Consider the following 26,564-nt stretch of genomic DNA (forward strand, 5'->3'; position numbering starts at 1 on the left):
AATATTATTATTGCATTTTTATCTGGTGTCTGACGTCTGGTCTGATGGTTAAAGGGGTCGACAGTGCCTCTATTATCACACAGTGTTAGTGAAAGGCTGTTGTCAAAAATATGTGAGAAAGAACCTGATTGCAAGTTTGCTCACTTCCATTGCATAATCCACCAACAATCATTGTGTTCGAAGGTTTTGAAACTAGACAAAGTCCTTAAACCAGTTACACAAACAGTCAACTTCATTCGTGCACGTGGACTAAACCATCGACAGTTTACTTCATTACTGGAGGATGAAGGAAGTGAATTTGACACAGTTCCTTATTATACAGAGGTACGTTGGTTATCTTGTCACAAAGTACTGAAGAGGTTCTTCCTGCTGCGTGAAAAAATAACATTGTTTCTAGAGATGAAAGGAAAAGATGTGAATTTTCTGAATGACGACATGTGGGTGCAGGACTTGGCATTTGCTGTTGATTTGACTGGACATTTCTATGACTTGAATCTGAAGTTACAAGGAAATCACAGACTTGTAACTACAATGTACGATGATGTGAAAAGCTTCCAAGGCAAGATTCGTCTGTGGACACATCAATTAAGAAATGAGAATCTTGTCCATTTTCCTACATGTCAGGGTCTTAAGCATTCAAATGACAATTTGATTTTTGGAGGATTTACTTTCCAAGTTCAGTTACTGAGCAATGAATTCAGTGAGCATTTTCGTGATTTCAGTTCACACAAACAGGATTTTGCGCTGTTTATGTCACCATACTCTTACAACGTTGAGAATGCGCCTGAGAATATCCAAATGGAATTGATTGAACTGCAGTCAGATTCTATTCTGAAGGCAAAATACAACAAAGTTGGTGTGCCAGGCTTGTATGCTTACCTGCCGCCCTCGTATGTGCAGATCCATAAGTTGGCATCGAGAGTACAGTCTACGTTCGGAAGCACTTACCTTTGTGAGCAATTGTTTTCGTTAATGAAAGTTACCAAAACCCCACATCGCTCAAGACTTACTGTCGAGCACCTATCATCCCTCATAAAAGTTACAGCTGCACAAGATTTCAAGCCTGATATTGACGAACTGCCAAGTGTCGGGACAAAAGAAATAGATCTCAGACTGTAAGACTCCTATATAAGGACCTAGCTAAGAGGCTAAGACTCTAATTGTACACTGTTGTACAGAGATTGTATGGAAATAAACTGCTTTTCTTTAAACTTTAAGTGTTACATTTTTTAAAGTTTTCAGTATTGGAAAGAAACCTACATTAACTTTGTATAATAGTACAATAGTATTTGTTACAGTGTGGCCCGCTGACGCACATATGGCAATCGAAGAGGCCTACCAATGGTAGTAAGTTTGACATGCCTGCTTTAGGTGAACCAAAGAGGCAAAAAAATTTCCTCTGTCCCAATATTAGATTAGTAAGCACATAGATCCCCAGCAAACAAACAATCGACTCTAACCTGACAGTCCCAACTGGAACACACTTCCTTATCATCACTGGGTATCAGAAGGTACAGCACGTATCCTCTCCAGATCAGACATCAAAATGCATATGTGGTGTTCAAGTCCAAATGTCTGTTAATAGTGTTTTCACTTGAGAGCCACGATTCAGCCAGCTCTCTGTCACTTTTAGTATTAGCCCTGAATTTTACTGTGTCCCAATTAAACATGTGTCTGGTTGAACTTGTATGTGCATATATCAGAGATTTTGAGTCCTTCCTTCTGACTATTTTAAGATACCTGATTCATTTTCTCCCTTTGTGGATTACTAACTACAAATATGCAAACCGTTTCACAGTCCTACATTTACATATTACACTGTATATATAAAATATAAAATATATATACAAAATAGAAGATATATATACAGTATATATTTCATAAACCTTCTGCTTCATGCATTGCACTTCTTCAGTAAAATCAAACTGCTCAAATTTTAAAAAGAATTCATTAACCCAGTATCTAAATCAGAGTTTCTTAAAACTAGAAACCTGAATATGTTACTTTTGACTGATACTGCCCAGCTAAAATTTAAAACCTTGACCAGGCAGAAATCAAATTATGTGTATGCAATTTATATTGAATTTTATCCTTGGATTCGATTTTAGCATTTTTAATTCCAAGGTTTAAATTTCTCTGTATAGCAAGGGGGCGGCACGGTGGTAGCGCTGCTGCCTCGCAGTTAGGAGACCCGGGTTCGCTTCCCAGGTCCTCCCTGCGTGGAGTTTGCATGTTCTCCCCGTGTCTGCGTGGGTTTCCTCCGGGCGCTCTGGTTTCCTCCCACAGACCAAAGACATGCAGGTTAGGTGGATTTGGCGATTCTAAATTGGCCCTAGTGTGTGCTTTGGTGAGTGGGTGTGTTTGTGTGTATCCTGCAGTGGGTTGGCATCCTGCCCGGGATTGGTTCCTGCCTTGTGCCCTGTGTTGGCTGGGATTGTGTTCGGATTCAGCGGGTTGGAAAATGGATGGATGGATGGATGTATAGCAAGGTCCTCATTAATATTACTGGTTACTGCTTTCCCTATACATCCTACCACAGGATCATATATTTTGAATTTAAGTATTAATTTTGTTTTGCTGAATCAATGTGCAGCTTAGCCATTACATGCAACACTAATGTATATTTAACGATTCACATTAACACAGCATCCAAAATGTGCTATTTTACAGGAAAAATAAGCTGTTTTCTTAAAATGAAGAATATGAGGAAGTTGTGCATTTATTTCAAGCAAAACTTTACTCAAAATCGAGGTAATTCATAATGCTACTAGAAGAATCTAAGAGAACTAGGAGCTTCGAACATTTCAAAGTCTCTTGCGAAGGAAGGTTAGTTTCAAAATCCTCCTTTTAACATATAAAGTGTTAAGTGACTTTACATCATTTGCTTAAAGTGAGGAGTATAGGGACCTAATCAATGACTTTGTTAAATGTTGCGACTCAAACCACCTACAACTGAACACCAGCAAAACCAAGGAGCTGGTGGTTGATTTTAGGAGGCCCAGACCCCTCATGGAACCTGTGATCATCAAAGGTGACTGTGTGACAGATGGTGCAGACCTATAAATATCTGGGAGTGCAGCTGGATGATAAATTAGACTGGACTGCCAATACTGATGCTCTGTGCAAGAAAGGACAGAGCCGACTATACTTCCTTAGAAGGCTGGCCTCCTTCAACATCTGCAATAAGATGCTGCAGATGTTCTATCAGACGGTTATGGCGAGTGCCCTCTTCTACGCGGTGGTGTGCTGGGGAGGCAGCATTAAGAAGAAAGACGCCTCATGCCTGGACAAACTGGTGAGGAAGGCAGGCTCTATTGTTGGCATGGAGCTGGACAGTTTAACATCTGTGGCAGAGCGAAGGGCGCTCAGCAGGCTCCTATCAATTATGGAGAATCCACTGCATCCACTAAATAGTATCATCTCCAGACAGAAGAGCAGCTTCAGCGACAGACTGCTGTCACTGTCCTGCTCCACTGACAGATTGAGGAGATCATTCCTCCCCCAAACTATGCGACTCTTCAATTCCACCCTTAAACGTTAACATTTAACATTATACAAAGTTATTGTCTGTTTTTCACCTGCATTATTATCAATCTTTAATTTAATATTATTTATTGTATCAGTATGCTGCTGCTGGAGAATGTGAATTTCCCATTGGAATTAATAAAGTATCTATCTATCTATCTATCTATCTATCTATCTAAAGCCACGCACATTTTCACTGTAGCTAAATGCTTGGTGTACGCAAGTTCTCCGCTCGTTTTTGCAAACTGGCAGCACCCAGTGTCAAAGCAGTGCTACTGTTCCAGTGTGGTTTCCCTTTCTTTTTTAGACCCACATCCCTGACGCGGCTTTATAAATACACTGAAATAAACTGCATATTGTTTATTAGTTTAATGCATCTGATTGTAATTAACCTGTAACAATAGAATGGTCCACAGAATTATCAAACTATTCTAAATACCATGGCTGCTTTAGTGTTGTTACTCTCACTGCACCTTCTTCTTCTTTCAGCTGCTCCCGTTAGGGGTTGCCACAGCAGATCATCTTTTTCCATATTACTCTCACTGCACCACTCAGAATATTTATATCACTGTATCTGAGTGGGGAATCACAGCTCTACAGCAGCTGATTGGAAAGAGATTATAGGTATACAGCATCAAGCACACGCTGCCTCAGCCATGCTGTCTATTGAACTGCTGTCATACGGCAAACACTTTAGAGTCTTAACTTGCAGTTCAGAAACAGTTTCATCCCAAGAACTATAAATGCACTCAATCAGTCCATCCTTGTAGAACGCTTTGTACTTATAAGTACAATTACCTCACTGTAAACTTGCGATACAGTTAATATTGCACAACCTGAGCCACTTTATAAAGCGCGTATTTACATACGACAACGATATCATTTTTAAGATGAAATGCAGCATGTTTATTATACAGATAAAAGTTTAACTTCATTTAAATGACCTATATTGTTAATAATTAAACATGTGAAGAGACAGTGCCACAGCGCTAGCGAGGAGCTGGCGCTCCGTTCACGGACTGTTCCTGCCTCGCACTGTATTCTTGCTGAGGCTGGCGCAACAATGGAAGGACAGATGGATTGAATAATTAAACTTGTACTACGAAGATATTTCAAAGTTTCTTAAAAGTTTTGAAGAATCGGCGTTCTAAGCTTACAGATGGCTTAAAGTCTATTACAGAGCTGATGGTGTGGCGATTGGGTATTTGGAGAAAGAAAAGTAAGGATAGGAATTGGGAGTTAGTACATTTGAAAGAGACGGTACTGCTGCAATAAATTATTTCATCGAAGGTCACGCACGGTGCAAGCATGCATCTTGCGTGAGGCAGGAACAATCACTGTGCCACCGTGTTCCCATGTTTAATAACATGCTTTAACTCCTATCATCATGAAAATGATATCACATATACATCTCAGTATTTTAATTATTCAGACAGCTGTAATATCACGAATGTAATGGATTCTGTGTCCTGTCGGAGGAAGAGAAAGCCCGTTTAAGAAGCACGTAGTGATTCACATACAGAGCACATACAAGATCAAATACAAAACAAAGCATTTAACGTGCTACTTTAAATACGAGGGGATTTGAGAAACTAGTAAATTAAACGATTTTAAGATGAAGTTTATGATGTTCTACTTTAATGACAAAATAAACTACGTGATTAAAGTGGAAATTTCGAGGTTAAAGTTGACATTTCATGCTTTTTTCCCCACTGTGTGCCTATTTTTTTTTCTCTGTACCCTAATAAGCTTTTATATGACACTCAGACAGTGGGCTACGACTCACCTTTTCACGGCGACTTTGATATCTGACAACTTTTTTTACTTCGGGCACTGTGCAACTTTGTGAGCTTGAGTTTTCGAGTTTCTCCGACACTATGTCACTCGATCAACTTCCTTTTGTTGTTTATACCACTGTTTAAACCAACAAATAGTACGTTTTTCCTTGACTCCACTTGGTATTCGCTGAAATTCTTTTATTTCCCCCCGTGCTTTTACCATTGCCTTTTCACAGAACACAGAGCTTAAGGGCTATTTACATTGATTTGCATATTCAAAGAGGCATAATTCTGGAAGGAGTTTGGGGAGTGGCAGCAGGCGCGTGCATGTGCATTACTTTTCACGCTGACCGGGATTTATGGAGTGTAAGAACATGGAAGTTGGTGAACGCACAGATTTATGCATCTGGATTTTTTTGTGCATACGCACATTTCTGCTTTTGTCCTTACACCATGTTTTAGTGTGAATTCTACGCACGGCATTATGCATGAGGCCCCAGGTCACACGATTGCTAACTACCTGGACTCCTTGTCCTACCACAGTTCTGAAAAGCCACCCAATGAGGGCAATTAACCCTGCCCCTTCCAGTTCAGGAGCTATAAAAACAGGACACTCCCAGGAGGAGCCGTCTCATTTGGAAGACAAGCAACCCGCAAGATAGAGCTCCAGAACACAAGCATGATGCCCATAGACAATCATCCTTACGTTAGCCAAAGGGTACAGATATTTCTGTTAATTTTGGCACCATTGAGCACTTGTTGTTTTTGTTACAACCTTTTGAGTAAATCAAATGGCCGGCTTGGCACCCCAACATTTCATTGGAGTTTCTGTCCTTACAACCAGTCAATGACAGTGGACATAAGTTGTTAGATCAACTGAATAAAATCGTTACCTAATTTTTTTTTTAATAAACTCTTGCTGTAACAACAAAAGGCGAATGTTAGATCTCCACATTTGTTTATATATTCTGAATTTATATCCTTAAGTTTATCCAATTTAATCTAATATTAGTAGACATTTCAATTAAATGGAAATAGGTGTCATAATCTGACTAAGTAGATCCAGCAAGTTATGCTTTTCCAGTGTACAACTTAAACCAATTTTTTTTTTGGCCTAGGTTATGAACTTCAGTATGTGCCATTTGAGTTTGCAGAATGCCTGAAACGTGTACAGTGACCAGTTGGTCTAGGTGAGCAGAACTGTGTCATTACCTCTGTTAGCATTTATTTGTGAAGTATAATTGTGTTCTTTACTTTGAGTTCACATTTAGATACAACAGATTTTAAAAAGATTGAAAGGAATAAAAAGATAAGGCCAATAACAACAGAGAAGAGAAATGCAGTTTTTTCCTAGAATTAAAAAATTGCATCAAATATGACATAAGCTCTTTCTTTTAGTGCACACTACAGGCAATGTAACACTTAACCAGTCTGCTTTTTTGAGGACGGCTCTGGTGAGCTTTGACTTTAGAAAGCAGTGACCTGAATTGAATAAGATGCCAGCCTATCATAAGGTGCACACAAGTTCATTGGGCGGTTTAATATTACAAAACAAAATTTCAAATCTGGCAACATTTCTTTCTAGAATAGAGCAAGTCAAATGATAAATTTAGATTTGGACTCAAAGCTCTGAATGAAAGCACTGTAGGCCAGGACAGTACCTCAAAGTCATCCATCAAGTCTCTAACTGCTTCCTCTCCTATATTTGTATAAATTACTCAATTGTTCACATATTTCCTATTCAGCTTATTCCAATATATTACCCCAACAGCATCCATCCATCCATTATCAAACCCGCTATATCCTACTACAGGGTCACGGGTGTCTGCTGGAGCCAATCCCAGCCAACACAGGGCGCAAGGCAGGAAACAAACCCAAGGCAGGGCACCAGCCCACCGCAGTCCCAAGAGCATACATTGTATTAATATGTTGACCTGGTTGCTGTTCATTTAATTTACTACCTCTTATTCATTTAGGCATCATTTCACTCCCTTGAATTGGATTATTTTATACTTTATAAAATGTTTATACACTGCACTCAGTGGTCTAGGAAATAAAGACTGATGGATCAAAGATAACTAGTACTGCTCAAGTACGAACCATGCCCACGGATGGTCCCAGGCCACCGGTTATCTCCACGCTGTAGTTCTTCATCACATATGCTGTGATGTCCCTCCAGTCATACCCTTCTGGTACTGCGATGGTAGTCACAGTGGGCAGCCTCATGTGCTGTTAAAAGAAATTTGAAATGTAGGGTTTAGTGAAAGTGTCTTTTACAACAACTCATTTCTCTACTAACACTGAAGACATATACTCTGACACTCTGTTTACCTTTAATTTCAAACATATTTTTTTGTTCTTTCAAGCAAACATATAATAAGGAAGGCTTGGAATAGTTTGCAATTCAATCTGAAAAGTGAAAAAGTGAAAATGATATAATTTTAATTACTAAAAGTGAAAAAGATCTATGCTGATTCCACTCATTAAAAATGTATCAAGTTAAACACATTAACCATAGCAAAGATAAGCCTAAAATATTTTGGTCACATCAATAAAAAGGGTACAGGCTCTTGGAAATGACGATATTATGAAAAATGATTCGCCAGTCACCGATTGTTGGAATTATTCACAGAAATGACTAGCCAGTCCACAAGCTCAATTAAAGCAAAAACACAATTAATCAAGTAAAACAACAACAACAATAATAATTTACTATTATTATCTGCGTGTGTGTGTCTGTGTGTGAGTGTAGTCATTAATTATTTTATTTATCCATACTGAGAAATATTTCCAATTAGCTATCAAGGTTTAAATACTAAGCATACAGAATCTGATGTTGGGCTTTTTGCTGTAAAATTTAAACTGGAATTCACAGCAAAGAGTGCAAGAAACCCAGCTGTAGTTGTAGGCGCTGGTGAAGTATAGGTTTACTTTTTAATGCTATTGGGTGCCTTCGTAGGCAGCTGACCAGAAGGAGTTCTAAACCATTTATATGTACTCACAAGCAAAACCCTTATCCAATAACTCTCAAACCCATTTAATCAATTTCAGGGTCATTCAAAAGGCTTCGTGATGTAAGAAAAGACACTGAGTTGTATTCAGTAGTGGGTGCATGCTCCCTAGGAATATGTTCATTAGAGATTGCAGCTTTTGCTTAACCAAAGATATTACATATATTATAAAATAAATCATTCCATAGTGGTATCGTGGTGATTCTACAATGAAGAAAGAAAAAATTAACATCAAAAGAAAAAATAAACTTATTGTCATTTAATCTTGGCTGGACATTCACAATAATACAATATTTGAAGGAGAGCAACTGGCAAAAGTGTGATACAGTCGGGGGTTCCTGCAGTCAGTTTTGGCCTCCTTTGAGGGAAGGAGAGAGGGAGTGCAGAAGGCATATTTCCTAGTTACAGGCAGGAGTGAGGTCTTCCATTTCTCTGTTGGTGAGCTCTAAGGTTCAGTACAGGTGCCCAAGCTTTATACTTTTTCAGATTATAAAATAAGAACAAGCATTTGCCAAACATGGCATTTGTTCACAGGGACACTCTAAAATAGCAAACAGTGGCCCTGGCCATAAATTGATCATCACCAAACTGGGAGCACATCAGTACTTTTAAACAGCCTGCCTGCCTTGTCTGTTCCCATTTCTCTGTCCAGTTCTCTTTATCAGCTGATTTGCATGGATTTAGCTATATTTATGGACTCAACTAACTATTTTATAGAAAATAATGTGTATGGAACGAAAGACATAGATCACAGTGGCACACTTCAAACCTTTGGCTACAGGAGTCTGGAAAAAAACTTATGTGATTGTGGTTAAAGCATTCAAAGATAACTGGTGTCGGAGTCCAGGCATTTGGAACTGTCCGGCAGCAGTGCCAGCTACTGCATCATCTATGAAGTAAAACATTAAATGAAGATAATTTTTCAATCTTTAAAAACTGGGTTCCTTCTTTAGTGGCACAGTGCAAGAGAGCAAGCAACTCCTACGATAATGGGTTCGTCCTATTGCACAGCCCCACTTCACAAAGGAGTTCTGAACCTCCATGTACAGGTTATTCCAGGTAACACATATTGATTCTTCTCTCCACCTCAGGAAAAGAGTATAAGTGAGGACAAATTTCAGTTTTTACCCAAGTGGAACAACCTTTTACAACACTGTACTTGAAACAAGCTATAGTTTTGGGGCTCAGATTCTCTTTTGCATATGTTTTAGACCACTGAAAATCTTCGCTATAGACCAGTGGCCCTCACATCACGCATCATTAAGACATTCGAGTGGTTGCTTATGTTTCCAGCATGCACTGGATCCCCTACAGTTTGCATACCGGGAGCATACTGATGTTGAGGATACAGTCCTCTATATGCTACACCAGACCCACTCCTTTTTGGATGTACTTGGTGGTTATGTGAGGATTATGTTCTTTGATTCAACATGCATTAAACACCATCCAACCCTCCATTTTTAAAGATAAACTGGAGAGGATGTATATGGATTCCAACTTCACTTCCTGCATTCATAACTACCTTACTGGACAACTACAGTTTGTCAAACTGGGGAACGGTGTCTCCAGGACAGTAGTAAACAACTTTGGCGCCCTACAAGGGACTGTTTTGGCTCTATTCCTGTTCACATTATACACAGCAGACTTTAAATGTAAGTCAGAGTTTTGCCACATTCAGAAGTACTCTGATGATACAGCTATTGTAGCGTGTATAAGGAATGGCCAGGAAGGGGAGCTTTCAGTGACTGGAGCAATAAGAACTGCTTGGTTCTGAACACAATGAAGACCAAAGAGAGGATTGTGAATTTCCACAGGTCTAAGCTCCCCCTTCAACCTATTAACATCCAAGGGTGGGTGCATTAAGATGGTGCAGACTTATACATATCTAGGTGTCCACCATGATGACAGACTGGACTGGTTTGTGAACACAGATGTCCTCTACAGGAAGTGGCAGAGCAGGCTCTTTTCCTCAGAAGACTCAGATCATTTAGCATATGTAGCAAAATGCTGTCTGTGTTCTATCAGAAAGTTGTTGCCAGTGTCCTCCTTTTTGCTGCCATGTGTTGGGGAGCCAGTATGACAGATTAGAACTCTAAGAGGCTGGACAAGCTGGTGAAGAAGGTTACCTCGTACTGGGTAGGACCGTGGACTCAATGGGAATCGTGTTGGAAAGGTGTATGGGGAAGAAGTCACAGGAGAACCTTGATAATACCAGGCACCCTCTCCATAACCTTTTGGTGGGTCAAAGAAGTAAATGTAGCAGTTGCATTCTATTCTACAGCACAAAGAGAGAAGACATTAGAAGATCTTTTGTTCCTACTACCGTGAGATTTTGTAACACTGTTGTCAATACAAGTGATTCAAGACCTGGTCACCATTCTACCTTCTAACACTGTAACAATTCACCCATTTGTATGTTTTACTATTTATTTATTTATGTTTGTTCTCCTTGTTTTTATAATATTTACCAGTTGTTACTCATGCGTTTGAGATACTGGACAAACCCAGCCACAGGGGATGCACAAACCAGTATGTTTCTTCATGCCGGTCCCAAGCCCAGATAAATGGGGAGGGTTACGTCAGGAAGGGCATTCAGTGTAAAATTTTGCCAAATCAATATGCGAACAACAATACAAATTTCCTTACTGGATCGGTTGAGCCCCGGGTTAACAACGACCACCATCGGTACTGTTAGCCAACAGGGTGCTGGCGGAAACTGGGCTACTGTTGGCCAAAAAAGAAATAGGAGAAGAGGGGGAGACATGTCCGGAGGCAGGAGGAGAGGAGGAAATTATAGAGAGTGGAACTGAGGGTAGGAACTTTGAATGTGGGCAGTATGACTGGTAAGAGTTAGTAGATATGATGGACAGAAGGAAGGTTGATATATTGTGCATGCAAGAGACTAAATGGAAGGGGAGTAAGGCCAGGTGGATTGGAGGTGGATTCAAATTGTTCTATCATGGTGTGGATGGGAGGAGAAATGGGGTAGGAGTTATTCTGAAGGAACAGTATGTCAAGAGTGATTCAGAGGTGAAAAGAGTGTCAGGCAGAGTAATGATTATGAAGCTGGAAATTGGAGGTGTGATGATGAATGTTGTTAGTGCATATGCACTGCAAGTTGGGTGTGCAATGGGTGACAAAGTAGATTTTTGGAGTGAGTTGAATGAAGTAATGAACAGTGTACCCAAGGGACAGAAAGTGGTTTCAGTGGGCATGTTGGTGAAGGGAACAGAGGAGACGAGGAGGTGATGGGTAGGTATAGTGTCAAGGAGAGGAATGAAGAAGGTCAGAGGATAGTGGATTTTGCCAAAAGGATGGACATGGCTGTGGTGAATACATATTTTAAGAAGAGGGAGGAACATAGGGTAACGTACAAGAGTGGAGGAAGATGCACACAGGTAGATTACATCCTATGCAGAAGAGTTGATCTGAAGGAGATTGAAGACTGCAAAGTGATGGCAAGGGAAAGTGTAGTTAAGCAGCATAGGATGGTGGTCTGTAGGATGATGTTGGAGATCAAGAAGAGGAAGAGAGTGAGAGCAGAGCCAAGGATCAAATGGTGGAAGTTGAAAAAGGAAGACTGCAAGGTTGAGTTTAGGGAGGAGGTGAGATAGGCATTGGGTGGCAGTGAAGAGTTACCAGACAGCTGGGAAACTACAGCAGATGTAGTGACAGCAAGAAGGGTTCTTGGCGTGACATCTGGAAAGAGGAAGGAGGAAAAGGAAACCTGGTGGTGGAATGAGGAAATATGGGAGAGTATACAGAGGAAGAGAATGGCAAAGAAGAAGTGGGATAGTCAGAACGATGCAGAAAGTAGACAAGAGTACAAGGAGATAAGGCACAAGGTGAAGAGAGAGGTGGCGAAGGCTAAAGAAAAGGCGTATGATGAGTTGTATGAGAGGTTGGACACTAAGGAGGGAGAAAAGGACCTGTACCGAATGGCTAGACAAAGGGACCAGGCTGGGAAAGATGTGCAGCAGGTTACGGTGATAAAGGATAAAGATGGAAACGTACTCACAAGTGAGGAGAGTGTGTTGAGCAGATGGAAAAAGTACTTTGAGAGGCTGATGAATGAAGAGAACGAGAGAGAGAAGAATTTGATGATGTGGAGATAGTGAATCAGGAAGTGCAACGGATTAGCAAGAAGGAAGTAAGGACAGCTATGAAGAGGATGAACAATGGAAAGGCCGTTGGTCCAGATGACATACAGTACCTATGGAAGCCTGGAGGTGTTTAGGAGAGATGATAGTGGAGTTTTTAACCAGATTTTTTAATGGAATCTTGGAAAGTGAGAGGATGCCTGAGGAGTGGAGAAGAAGTGTACTGGTGCCAATATTTAAGAATAAGGGGGATGTGCAGGACTGCAGTAACTACAGGGGAATAAAACTGATGAGCCACAGCATGAAGTTATGGGAAAGAGTAGTGGAAGCTAGGTTAAGAAGTGAGGTGATGATTAGTGAGCAGCAGTATGGTTTCATGCCAAGAAAGACCACCACAGATGCAATGTTTGCTCTGAGGATGTTGATGGAGAAGTTTAGAGGAGGCCAGAAGGAGTTGCATTGTGTCTTTGTGGACCTGGAGAAAGCATGTGACAGGGTGCCTCGAGAGGAGCTGTGGTATTGTATGAGGAAGTCAGGAGTGGCAGGGGAAGTACGTAAGAGTTGTAAAGGATATGCACGAAGGAAGTGTGACAGTGGTGAGGTATGCAGTGGGAGTGATGGATGTATTCAAGTTGGAGGTGGGATTATATCAGGGATCGGCTCTGAGCCCTTTCTTATTTGCAATGGTGATGGACAGGTTGACAGATGAGATTAGACAGGAGTGCCCGTGGACTATGATGTTTGCTGATGACATTGTGATCTGTAGCGATAGTAGGGAGCACGTTGAGGAGACCCTGGAGAGGTGGAGATATGCTCTAGAGAGGAGAGGAATGAAGGCCAGTAGGAACAAGACAGAATACATGTGTGTAAATGGAATGGAGGTCAGTGGAATGGTGAGGATGCAGGGAGTAGAGTTGGCGAAGGTGGATTAGTTTAAATACTTGGGATCAACAGTACAGAGTAATGTCGATTGTGGAAGAGAGGTGAAAAAGAGTGCAGGCAGGGTGGAATGGGTGGAGAAGAGTGTCAGGAGTAATTTGTGACAGACGGGTATCAGCAAGAGTGAAAGGGAAGGTTTACAGGACAGTACTGAGTCCAGCTATGTTATATGGGTTGGAGATGGTGGCACTGACCAGAAAGCAGGAGACAGAGCTGGAGGTAGCAGAGTTAAAGATGCTAAGATTTGCACTGGGTGTGACGAGGATGGATAGGATTAGAAATGAGTACATTAGAGGGTCAGCTCAAGTTGAACGGTTGGGAGACAAAGTCAGAGAGGCGAGATTGCGTTGGTTTGGACATGTGCAGAGAAGGGATGCTGGGTATATTGGGAGAAGGATGCTAAGGATAGAGCTGCCAGGGAAGAGGAAAAGATGAAGGCCTAAGCGAAGGTTTATGGATGTGGTGAGAGAGGACATGCAGGTGATGGGTGTAAAAGAACAAGATGCACAGGACAGAAAGATATGGAAGAAGATGATCTGCTGTGGCAACCCCTAACGGGAGCAGCCGAAAGAAGAATAAGAAGTTTGAGATACTGGACATCTGAATTTCCCTGAGGGGATCAATAAAGTATCTATCAGTCTAACCCAAGACATATTGCCCTGATTGGGGTGCACAGTGATTAAAGAGATTCTTGTTAGGCACCATCAGCAATAGAATTATGGTCTTTCAACAATTGTTAAGGGGAATCCCTACAACTTTATTCTGATTTTCACCAAATCTTTAACATTCGGGATCAGATCACTTCATAACTCCCATCAAGCTGTGCTGGGGCTGATGAGAAAATACCTTCATCAGCACTCACAAAGTTTAAGAACACCAGCAACAGCAGCATTCATCTAAGATGATAGTTGCAACATTATTTTTTCATCTACTTTGGAGAACAAAATTTACTGATTTGCCTGATTACACCTTTTGTCATCTTTTTGTCACATTATGGGTTTTTGTGTAGCCATGTCATATTTTCAAAAGATGCATTTCTAGTTTTTTTTCCTGATCTGGACCCTCTTCTGAGAAATGTACAAATTCAAAAGGAGCATACAATGTTGCCAAACCGTTAGGGTGCAATGTTTTTTTTTCTTTATTTATCCTCCAAAAGCTTTAAACTTTTAGTGAGTTTTGTATGCAAATATCAGAAAGTGAATTTTAGTGCCAGTTTAGCAAAAGTATATTCCAAAAAAAAAAAAAAAGTATTTCTTGTGATGGTACGTTTTACATAACCCACAGAGTAAGATTCAGGATGCTGGTCAGTGAAGGGTGGTGAGTGTCGGTCAAGAATTTCATTGGACTATACATTTGAAACAAACTGGTTACACAATATTTTTAAGTCTTGTACTGTATATTTCAAAAGCTAATGTTATTGTCTACCAATACATCATTGCTAATTTTGCAATACCACTCAGCACTCACACTGTGCTTGTTCTTTTGCGGCAGGTCATGTGCATGGACAACAAAAAATAAATAGAGAGGAAATGGGAAAAAAAAATTAAATCATGCAATAGAGCTAAGCCACAGTGAAACAGAATGAAGCAAAATTTCTTTGTAAAAGTGCATGCTGAGTTGGTCATGTTCAGAAAATGGTAGAAAGAGAATGATTGAAGATGGCACTTCTGATTGATTAAAATTAGTAATTTTTACAGTTCTTTGTTGGCACATAATCAAGTCCATTTTTGATAAAGCAATTCTAATTTGAGATACCAATAAAGAGTCGTGACTTGTAAATCATCTTTAAATGAATCACCTTTGAGTTATCTTCATAATATTACAGAAGACCGGTTCTGTTAATAACAGAGTCCTGCAACAATATCACTGAAACAATCCGTCACACCGGCCTACATCCAAATCAGCTTCAATCCCTTCCCACCCAGCCCCAGTACAGATGTTTCCACAGGCCACCCCTCATTCTCTTCTTACCTTTTCTTTGACAAACAGTTTTAATCCAATATTCTCAAGTCTTTCATGTAGATAGAGAGCAGTTTCTTCATGGAGTTTCCAGTAATTTTCAAGTCCCTGAGCACAAGAAAAATATTAGAATAATATTACTTTACACATCTTTACACATATTGTACACAGGGGCAATTTATATATTGATGAAGTCATTAGGCAGTTCAGATGCCACAAAATATTGATATTGTAAGGACCCTAACAGAAACTGAAACCCAGTCTCTATTTTTCATACTAGGCACTATCAGATCATCAACCTAAACCTAATATTTAATTAAAGGAGGTCTGAGTGAACAAACAAAATATTTGATATAACATTTATTAATGAAAACTATATGATAAACAACTGAAAAACAATAGCTGGCTACATAACATTCGAGAAATTTTGGCTCACTAAGGCTGATTGAAGCTAACAATTCCCACCCCCACCCATTTTCACATTTCTGTTGGCTCTGGCATAATTGACGTAATGGTAAAAAACTTAATTTTTAGTGAGCAGGGCTGGCCCATATTGGGGTTTTTTTTGTTTTTTAATTAATTTTTTTTCTGGGGATTTTTCTGGTGCGCACCAGATAGTTTCAAGTGTGCACAAGATAGTAACAAGTAACTTGTTACCAGATAGTAACAAGTGTGCACCAGACACTTTTAACTGCACAGTAACTGAAAAGGGGCTACCTATACATAATTTCTGATGCATACTAGTTATGTTTTATAGTTGCACTTAGGAAAAACCCATCTAGCGCCTTCAATATCAGACAAAAATCTTCCTTCTTCACATGCAAACCATTTTTTTGATATTTTGTGTGCATCCATCGGTAGCCATGAAGCTGACCTGAGCTTTGCAATTGTTGCTGTATATCCCCAATGTTGCTATAGACCTTATGACGAAATAGGCCTTTAGACTTCAATATATGTTTTAAATGCCTTTCAGTGATAACGTATCCATGACAAACTGCAAGAACAAATGCTATGTCTTTGTGTTTAAGATCAAGCTGAAAGAATACTTCTATAAAGTCTCCAATTTCAAGCCGTCCATCCATCCATCCACTCTTCCGCTTATCAGAGATCGGGTTGCGGGAGCAGCAGCTTGAACAGAGATGCCCAGACTTCCTTCTCCCCGCCCACTTCTACAAGCTCTTCTGGGGGAATCCCGAAGCGTTCCCAGGCCAGCCGAGAGACATAGTCCCTCCAGCGTGTCCTGGGTCTTCCCCGGGGCCTCCTCCCGGTTAGATGAGCCCGGAACACCTCACCAGGGAGGTGTCCAGGAGGCATCCTGATCAGATGCCCGAGCCACCTCATCTGACTCCTATCGATGTGGAGGAGCAGTGGCTCTACCCTGAGCTCCTCCCGGATGACTGAGCTTCTCACCCTATCGTTAAGGGAAAGCCCAGACACCCTGTGGAGGAAACTCATTTTAGCCGCTTGTATTCGCGATCTCGTTCTTTCGGTCACTACCCATAGCTCATGCCCATAGGTGAGGGCAGGAACGTAGATCGACTGGTAAATTGAGATCTTTGCCTTACGGCTCAGCTCCTTTTTCACCACGACAGACCGATGCAGAGCCCACATCACTGCCGCACCGATCCGCCTGTCGATCTCCTGCTCCATTCTTCCCTCACTCGTGAACAAGACCTTGAGATACTTGAACTCCTCCACTTGGGGCAGGATCTCGCCCCCAAACTTGAGAGGGCACTCCACCCTTTTCCGGCTGAGGACCATGGTCTCGGATTTGGAGGTGCTGATTCCCATCCCAGCCTCTTCACATTTGGCTGCAAACCGATCCAGAGAGAGCTGAAGATCACGGCCTGATGAAACAAACAGAACAACATCATCATCTGCAAAAAGCAGTGATCCAATCCTGAGCCCACCAAACTGGACCCCCTCAACGCCCTGGCTGCGCCTAGAAATTATGTCTATAAAAGTTATGAACAGAATCCGTGACAAAGGGCAGCCCTGGCGGAGTCCAACTCTCACCGGAAACGGGTTCGACATACTTCCGGCAATGCGGACCAAGCTCTGACACCAGTTGTAAAGGGACCAAACAGCCCTTATCAGGGTGTCCGGTACCCCATACTCTCGGAGCACCCCCCACAGGATTCCCTGAGGGACACGGTCGAACGCCTTTTCCAAGTCCACAAAACACATGTAGACTGGTTGGGCAAACTCCCATGCACCCTCCAGGACTCTGCCAAGGGCGTAGAGCTGGTCCACTGTTCCGCGACCAGGTCGAAAACCACACTGTTCCTCCTGAATCCGAGGTTCGACTATCTGACAGACCCTCCTCTCCAGGACCCCCGAATAGACTTTTCCAGGAAGGCTGAGGAGTGTGATCCCTCTGTAGTTGGAACACACCCTCCGGTCCCCTTTATTAAAGAGGGGGACCACCACCCCGGTGATGTTGCAGAGACGTGTCAACCAAGACAGTCCTACAACATCCAGAGCCTTGAGAAACTCCGGGCGTATCTCATCCACCCCCGGGGCCCTGCCACCAAGGAGTTTTTTGACCACCTTGGTGACCTCAGTCCCAGAGCCCACCTCTGAGTCCCCAGGCTCTGCTTCCCCATTGAAAGGCATGCTAGTGAGATTGAGGAGGTCTTCGAAGTACTCACCCCACCGACCAACAATGGCCCGTGTCGAGGTCAGCAGCACACCATCCCCAACATACACAGTGTTGACACTGCACCGCTTTCCCCTCCTAAGACGCCGGATGGCGAGCCAGAATCTCCTCGAAGCCGTCCGGAAGTCGTTCTCCATGGCCTCCCCAAACTCATCCCAAGCCTGAGTTTTTGCCTCAGTAACCACCGAAGCTGCATTCCGCTTGGCCTGCCGGTACCTATTAGCTGCCTCCGGACTCCCACAGGACAAAAGGGTCCTGCAGGACTCTTTCTTCAGCTTGATGGCATCCCTCACTGCTGGTGGGTTCGGGGATTGTCACCACGACAGGCACCAACCACCTTACGGCCACAGCTCCGGTCAGCCACCTCAACAATAGAGGCACAGAACATGGCCCATTCGGACTCAATGTCCTCCACCTCCCTCGGGACGTGGTCAAAGTTCTGCCGGAGGTGGGAGCTGAAGCTACTTCTGACAGGGGACTCTGCCAGACGTTCCCAGCAGACCCTCACAATACATTTTGGGCCTACCAGGCCTGACCGGCATCCTTCCCCTCCATCGAAGCCAACTCACCCCCAGGTGGTGAACAGTTGACAGCTTCGCCCCTCTCTTCACCCGAGTGTCCAAGACATGTGGCCGCAAGTCCAACGACACGACCATGAAGTCAATCATCGAAATGAGGCCTAGGGTGTCCTGGTGCCAGGTGCACATATGGACACCCCTATGCTTGAACATGGTGTTTGTTATGGACAATCTGTGACGAGCACAGAAGTCCAATAACAAAACACTGCTTGGGTTCAGATCGGGGGACCATTCCTCCCAATCACGCCCTTCCAGGTCTCACTGTCATTGCATACGTGAGCACTGAAGTCTCCCAGAAAAACGAGGGAGTCCCCAGAAGGTGTGCCCTCTAGCACCCCCTCCAGGGACTCCAAAAAGGGTGGATACTCTAGACTGCTGTTCAGCACATACGCACAAACAACAGTTAGGACCCCGTTCCCCCATCTGAAGGCGGAGGGAGGCTACCCTGTTGTCTACTGGGGTGAATCCCAATGAACAGGCTCCAAGTCGGGGGGCAATAAGTATGCCCAAACCCGCTCAACACCTCTCACCGGGGGCAACTCCAAAGTGGTAGAGAGTTCAGCCTCTCTCAAGGAGATTGGTTCCAGAGTCCATGCTGTGTGTCGAGGTGAGCCCGACTATATCTAGCCGGAACTTCTCGACCTCGCACACTAGCTCAGGCTCCTTCCCCTTCAGAGAGGTGACATTCCACATCCCAGCTTCTGTAGCCGAGGATTGGACCGCCAAGATCCCCGCCTTCGGCCACCACCCAACTCACACAGCACCCAACATTCCTTTGCCCCTCCCACAGGTGGTGAGCCCATGGGAAGGGGGACCCACGTTGCCTACAGCCCGGCCAAGCCCCATGGGTGCAGGCCCGGCCACCAGGTGCTCACCATCGAGCCCCACCTCCAGGCCTGGCTCCAGAGAGGGGCCCCGGTGACCCGTGTCCGGGTAAGGGAAAATGCCATCCAAAGTTTTCATTCTTCATGGTAGGTTTTCTGAACGTGTTTGTCTCATCCCTCACCTAGGACCAATTTGCCTTGGGTGACCCTACCAGGGACATAAAGTCCCTGACAACAGAGCTCCTAAGATCATTGGGATATGCAAACCCCTCCACCATGATAAGGTGGCGGCTCGAGGAGGAGTCTCCAATTTCCATTTTTCCTAAGTGCAACTATAAAACAGAACTAATATGCATCAGAAAATATGTGTAGGAATGGATCCCCTTTTCAGTTACTGTGCAGTTGAAAGTACCTGGTGCGCACCAGAAAAATCCCCAGAAAAAAAAAAAAATTACACCATGTCCCCTCAGGGGCTCCGTACTTAATGTAGACAATAAAATATGAAAAGATTTAAAAAAAAAAAAAAGTTTTAACAGAAAAAAGCAAACCATGAAAATACAATCTCCAGCCTCACAGCCTTCAGAATTGTTAAAATGTTAGGAAACAAAAACAGAGGACAACAACAGTCCAACAGTTGGCCAGCAAATAAAGGAGACAGAGGGGAATTTAAAAGAGTGAGGAGACTATATCATAGAGAAACCCCCATCCAGCTCTAGATCAGCTGAATTGTACTAATTCATCTTTTAAATTGTATAACCAAATTCATTGTTAATCAATCTTACAATTGTTCCAAGAGGGCTAAGTTGAAGAAAGATGACCTCCAGCAAGCAGAATTGACAGAGTAATGGGGTCTCCAGGAGGACAATAGTTTTTTTTATAGTTTTGCAACAATAGTAGATACTGTTGTGATTACCCACTACTGTTTCGTAGACAGGGAGAGAGTGGAGAAGTCCAAAACAAGGAGAACCTAAGGTGACAGGGGAACCTGCACAGAAAGTATTGAAAACAGAGATTTGATCATATAGGCCCAGGGAGAAGCAACTGGGGGACAATTCTAGAACATGTGGAAGAAGGTGCTGGGACACTAAGGAACAGAGATGATAATACAAGTCTGCACCCAAATCTATTAAATGGCACATGCAGGGATTTGGATATAATCTATTTATAATTCTCAACTGGAGTGTGCTGGAGATTAGTGTTTTCAGGTGAATAATTAACATCTTTGCATTCACAATATCAGCACAAAGGAGAAGTGCTTGAACTAGTGCTTGGTTAGATGTGACAAAGGCTAGAAGTCCATACTATTGATTAATGTATTATCAACCATAATTTATTTAGCACATACTAACAACTACCACATTAAGTCCAGTTTTCAAAACCGATTAATCCTTCCTATACTCTGGTCTTAAAATACTTTTTTGTATTCTAGTATTCATGCAAAGTGTAATAGAGCTTCTAAGTTACATGAAATCTAAGCCACAATAATAGTTGAGAAAGTATGTCTCTTTTCATACAAAATGATTTAGTGGATATCACTGAAAGTTTTTAGACAGCAAATCAGATCATTCTGAACCTCAAACATTACATTAGAAGACCTTTAAAGTAGGTACAGGGTATATCTGTGCTTGAATTTTGATATGTGGTTCACCTTTTCTGCTAATATTGCAAGACTCTCTCGAAGGCTGAAGAAACCAGAGACAGGCCCAGTGTGATGGTACCTATGAAGATATGGGGACAGTGATAATTAATAAAATGAAAATAGACATTTAATACACAAACATTATACCAGAATTGTCTTAAAATATTATTGAAATAAATGTATTTAAACCCTACTTTTCTACTAAAATGTTTGCTGGTTTCCTTTAAATTGTATTCATTTATTTAAGGAAGCGAATACACAATCACACATTCTCTTTATAAATTCATTCAATTTTATTGGAGCTGCTGCACTCAAATAATAATCTAAAAGAGGTGGTAATTTAAAACCCTTTCCCATTCTCTACTGGCACAGAGACTTCAGCCACTGCCATATAGTGAGATAAAAATTTATTTTGTCCCTAGTGGGAACATTGACATTTTACAGACACTCATTAAATAATAAATAAACTATGATTTGGACACACACCAGAATGACTAAAAAGAAAAAAACGTCTGACTTGGCAGTCCCAATCACAGTGAGGCATTATGCAGGCATATTGCTGCTGGTATAAAGGAGCCCCAGTAGTGCTTCTTGACATACTTCTGCTGATGACTTTGTTAGCTGAAAGTCCTCAGTGTTAGTGTGTCAGGGATATGATGTACAGTATTGGTCAAAATGGCACTCAGTTTTATTTTAAATTGCCTCCTTTCTACTACCAGGGGGTCCAACAGTATGTCCTATAACTGAAACTGCCCTTTTTAATTAGTTTGTTGAATTGGTGGGTCTCCCTTGAAGTGTTGTCACCAGCCCAGCATACCACAGTGTAGACAATCAGAGTTATAGAAGATGTGAAAGATGTCATTACGCACATTAAAGAAATGCAGTCTGTTAAGGAAAAAGATCCTGCTCTGCCCTTTCTTATGTAGATCCAGTGTGTTTTGAGACCAGTCTAGCCTGTCATTGATGTGAACCCCCAAGTACTTGTAGGAGTGCAGTACCTGTACTTCCGGTCCCTGAATAGTGACTAGACATAGAGGCTATTTGGTCTGGCAAAAGTCAGTTCCTTCACTGCGGATGTTTACTTGCAGACAATTCTTTCTGCACCAAGAAACAAAGTACTCTTCCTGAAACCTATACTCTGCCTCATCATCCTTGTCAATACACTCCATAAGAGCAGAATCATCAGAAAGTGACATGACCTGGTGTTACATTTATAGTCTGTGGTGTACAGAGAAAAAAGAAGAAAAGGCAGGACTACTCCTTGTGGTGCTCCACTGTTGTTCCCATCTGTATGAGAACAGATCACTAATTAAGAAAAGGGGTAGAATGAAAACCTGCAGCCACTGCGGCCCTCCAGGACTGGAGTTGGGCACCCCGGTCTAGATCATGTAGATTCCATTATGTCAATTACTACGGCCAAACAAATCCAAACTTTCCCTTTCCCTTTGATCTTTTGTCCTATGGATATTCTGTTTTATTTTCCTTTGTTGCCCACATCTCATTTTAGGTTGATTCTTGATTACTTTGTTGATATACTACACATGAAAAGATTAAAACAAAACAGTTATAAAATTAATGTAGATTATGAGTATACATGTGTGTAACTTGTTTTTTCAGTAAGTTTTAATGTGCTAAAACACCATATTACAAAATAGAAAATGCAATCTATTCAAAAATTACATCTAGTTCTTTTAATTTATTCTGATGCATTCTACTTTTTGTTTACTTTTACAGTTAATTTTCCAACTTTTACCTATTGCGTGGTTTCCAACATTGTATAATTCAAATCTCTGACCATTTTAACTGCAGAGTGCTATATAATAATCTATGTCTTCAACTATTTTTTCAATATTTTATGTATTTTTCCTCAACAATTTAGTTTCTTGTCTTATTGCAGGAAACAACCATTTATAGTACAGATCCAGTACATGCCCTGTGCTCTGATTGTGTAGTATGTCTGCTTCATTACGCAGAGGACAAGTCTGTGTCAAGAATTATACAACTTGCATACTGGGATAGGACTTAAAGCAAACATAACTGAGCTGCCGTCTCCACCATTTCCCTTTACTTCAAAATGCATTAGCATGTCATTTTTCCGCACCATACCCAAAATTCTTCTCTCATGCAAACTCAGTTGAAAAGACATCTTTAGGAAACTCACACTCGTGGCTTGCCATCACAACCCCAGTAATTGGAGAGCCAGCCAATGTCCAAGTGAAAGGAGACTGGCTTTGTCTTCCGACTTGCTATCTTCTGTCTGTACCAAAGAAAACACATGAAAGTCAATAAGAAAATACTGATGTTCCATCCATTTGTCGTTTACATCCACTCTTCTCAGTGAGAATAGCATAATATAATCTGAAGAAAAAATTAGTTATATTTAAAATTTCCATTTTAGAAGAAGTCCAAATACAGTAGATCCAGGCAGATTCTTTCAAGTAAATGGTGAACCAAGAGGACAACCGTGGAAATTAAGGTGAAATGCATTTAAGACTAAAACCAAGAAGCACTTTTTAAAAGGTTGTTAAGTTTTCTTCATCTAATACATGGCTCGGTATAATGTTCCATATTCCCACAACTCTTTGTATAAAGTAGAATCTGGAAGAGATATTGGGACAGCCTAGCTATTAGTTAAACAAAACAGGCTTGAAGGACTGAATGGTCTCCTCTCCTTTGTCAAATGTTTGAAATACGTGTAGGGAAATTCTAACAACATAGTCTGAGCTAGGGTATTGCCTTCAAACTTGCATATTAATTGCAGCCAAAGGTTCTTATGGATTAGGCTGTAAAACTCTAGAAAAGACATAAAAAGGTCTTAAAATATTAAATGGGGCCAAAGTCTTTACAACTCAAAAACAGCCTAGCCTCTTAACTCTCGAGAAAACAAACGAGAACCACCTAAAACTCCTGGCTCAAATAACCAAAATCTTAAATATTTAATTTTTTAAATAAAAGAAAAATATCCAAAATGAGAACAGGCCATAAAATTAAAAAAAATCCAATTCCGAAAGCAAAAACCATAAGTCAAAAACAATAAAAATACTAAAATGAAAATTGGAAAAAGACTAACAAACTTAAAAATAAATTAAAAAGTACAGAGGGAGTCAGTCGATCAACTCTTGCTAATAGTAGCTAAAGTCTCAGTAAAAAGTTAAGAAAAAAACAGGTATAAACACATCATTATGATGAAAGAGACATGGGTTGAATTGTAACAAATACAAAAAACAAAGAACAGCCTAAAAGCTACAGAAAGAATGAAAAACAAAAAAGAATGAATAAAGTTACTGGATGTTAACAACAGTACGCATTTAAAATGCAAACTTTTTTTCAGTTTTTCTTCACATACCGTCGTTTATTCAATATCATTGACAATGGTTAGCCCACAGGCAAACATTCTACTCCAATATAATTTAATGTATACAGTAGATCTCATCCTAATGTATGAACAGAGACAGTCTTGTTGATTTGTAAGCATTCTCATCTGCCCTGTTAAACTATACATGTACAGTATAATGATGTCAGGAGGAGATATAGTAATACTCTTAGTTCAGGAATGAATCTGCAACAAGCTGGTGAATACTGTTAATTGATAAAATTTTCCAAAGTGTTTTTCGTAGGTAATATGCATACGCATACTCCAGCTCACATTTTAGATTGCTGCCTGATCTGGTTTACACATGCATGATGTTTCTACTCCACTCCAATTTACACCACGAAGGCTTAAAATAAATAAATGAATTAATAGCTGACCATAATGAAAATACTTCTTTGTTCTGCATAGATTCATTTTATGTTGCATTTTTACTACTAAGGTAAGCATTTAATGGTCTTTGCTATGTAACACACTTCAAGAAGTGACAGGCACAACCCCCCGAATATAGAACAGTGATCCCTCGCATTGCAGGCTCTCTGGGTGTGCTAATATGCACCGGTACACATATCATCTGCTGTTACTCCAAAGTGCAAATGGAAGTGTAAGTGCAGAGAAGCACAAACCAATCTTCAAGTTCCAGCAGATCCATGTAAGGGAAAAGTAAACTAGGTGCCAAACTGTGTATGCATTCGGTCTGCATAAACAAACAAGCACCATGTTGCACCCCTTTCCATTATATGGACCTGGTGCATGGCTGCCAGCCTTCAAGATCTGTTTGAGCAGCCCACTTCATGGCAAGGCCAATCAATGCCCCAAAGGCTGGAACTCTGTGAATGCAAGGATATATATGTATTGTGAGATACAGGTGGGAACCTTACTGGTCGGGATGCCTTCAGAGTGGAAGGCCCAGGGGACATAGCATGCACAGGACACAGTCTCCCGCAGATCACTAGATGGCAGCCTCCCTGGGGTGCAGCAGCACCACAGATCCCCACAGGGCTTAATGGGAACTGGAGTTCTTTGGCTCAGTTGTGTCGGGTTATGTTAGCACCACCAGGGGGTGCCGAGAGAGCTAGCAAGCCCTACTTGGTCAGGCTCCAGCATAACCCAGATGTGCTCCCAGGCCATGATTATGGGACACCGCAAGAACTCCTATGTTTCACATAAAAGACACCACCTGCCTCAGCTCCGGTTGCCAGGGTCAGAAGGGGGAGCATAGCACTTGTTGGGGGGAGTAAGGGTGCTTAAGAAAGTTAGAGAGAAAGACAGAGAGTTACAGTATTTCTGTGAATTATTACTGTTTCTGTGGTATGGGAAACACCAATAAAAAGTTTTCCACAAATAAATCCTCTTGTTTATTGAACTTGTGTCCAAGCCTGTTCATATCAGGTATTTGGGGAACTGGACAAACAGTCTATACTTTTTTTTAAACTTAGTGCCAGTTTGTGGCCATTAGTTGCATTTTGTGTGTGGTTATTGTTCTGTCTGCATTTTTTGTTTCTTTAGGAATGGTGGAGCAGTGGTTACCAATGCTGCCTCACAGATCAGATCACGTTTTTGGCCACAACAATAAGTCCAGCATAGATGGTAGACACTTCCTTAGGCCTCAGGGACACTTAAAACATCACTGTACCATCAAAACCTACTCAATACTAGTTAATTTCCTTTTTGTCTTCCCCATCAAGTTCAATGCATTTTGCTGTGTTTCCAACGATTTCTCAGAACTCATAGCAAAGCAAATTCTATATGGTTTTCTCAGCACCACTGGGGAGTTAAAATTAAAGTTAACTTTCAACATTGTCATTAGATGTCTATTTGTTACATATGCAGACCATAATAAAAATAAAATATTATTGTTTTGTCTACCATAGATACTGTGCATAAAATGTCTTCGGCTATTGGCCTACACATATGCAGCCATGAAAGAACCAAAGTAAAAATTACTGGAAGTTGAAAGGTGTATTCATTCTTTGTTTTTCTTTTTGATCAATAATTGTATAGCAGCATTCATACTGAAGTATATTAGACAATGGACAAAGCAGCAATTTAAGCAGGTTACACACAGAACCGACCCAATGCCACAAGAAAAGTGTTTAATAGATGCAACTAATTGTCTGCTCACTAACATTCCTTGATTGGTTTTCAGGTATTTTGCAAATATTTTTTATTATTATCATCA

The 26,564-nt window shown here is 41.3% G+C and overlaps 1 protein-coding gene across 2 annotated transcripts in view; it reads right to left on the reverse strand.

Moving 5' to 3' along the window:
- The window catches only part of LOC114646545 (alanine--glyoxylate aminotransferase-like), a 79,548-nt gene that overhangs the window by 7,577 nt on the left and 45,407 nt on the right, over positions 1–26,564 (reverse strand). For both annotated transcript variants that reach the window (XM_028794775.2, XM_028794776.2), the window contains 4 exons: positions 23,174–23,269; positions 21,022–21,091; positions 15,325–15,420; positions 7,404–7,532 (listed from right to left, as the gene is read on the reverse strand). In XM_028794775.2, the coding sequence (XP_028650608.1) occupies positions 7,404–7,532; positions 15,325–15,420; positions 21,022–21,091; positions 23,174–23,269 (391 nt within the window). The remainder of the gene's footprint in view (positions 1–7,403; positions 7,533–15,324; positions 15,421–21,021; positions 21,092–23,173; positions 23,270–26,564) is intronic.

The sequence above is a fragment of the Erpetoichthys calabaricus genome, chromosome 2 (genome assembly GCF_900747795.2).
Source record: "Erpetoichthys calabaricus chromosome 2, fErpCal1.3, whole genome shotgun sequence".
Classification (NCBI taxonomy): Eukaryota; Metazoa; Chordata; class Cladistia; order Polypteriformes; family Polypteridae; genus Erpetoichthys; species Erpetoichthys calabaricus.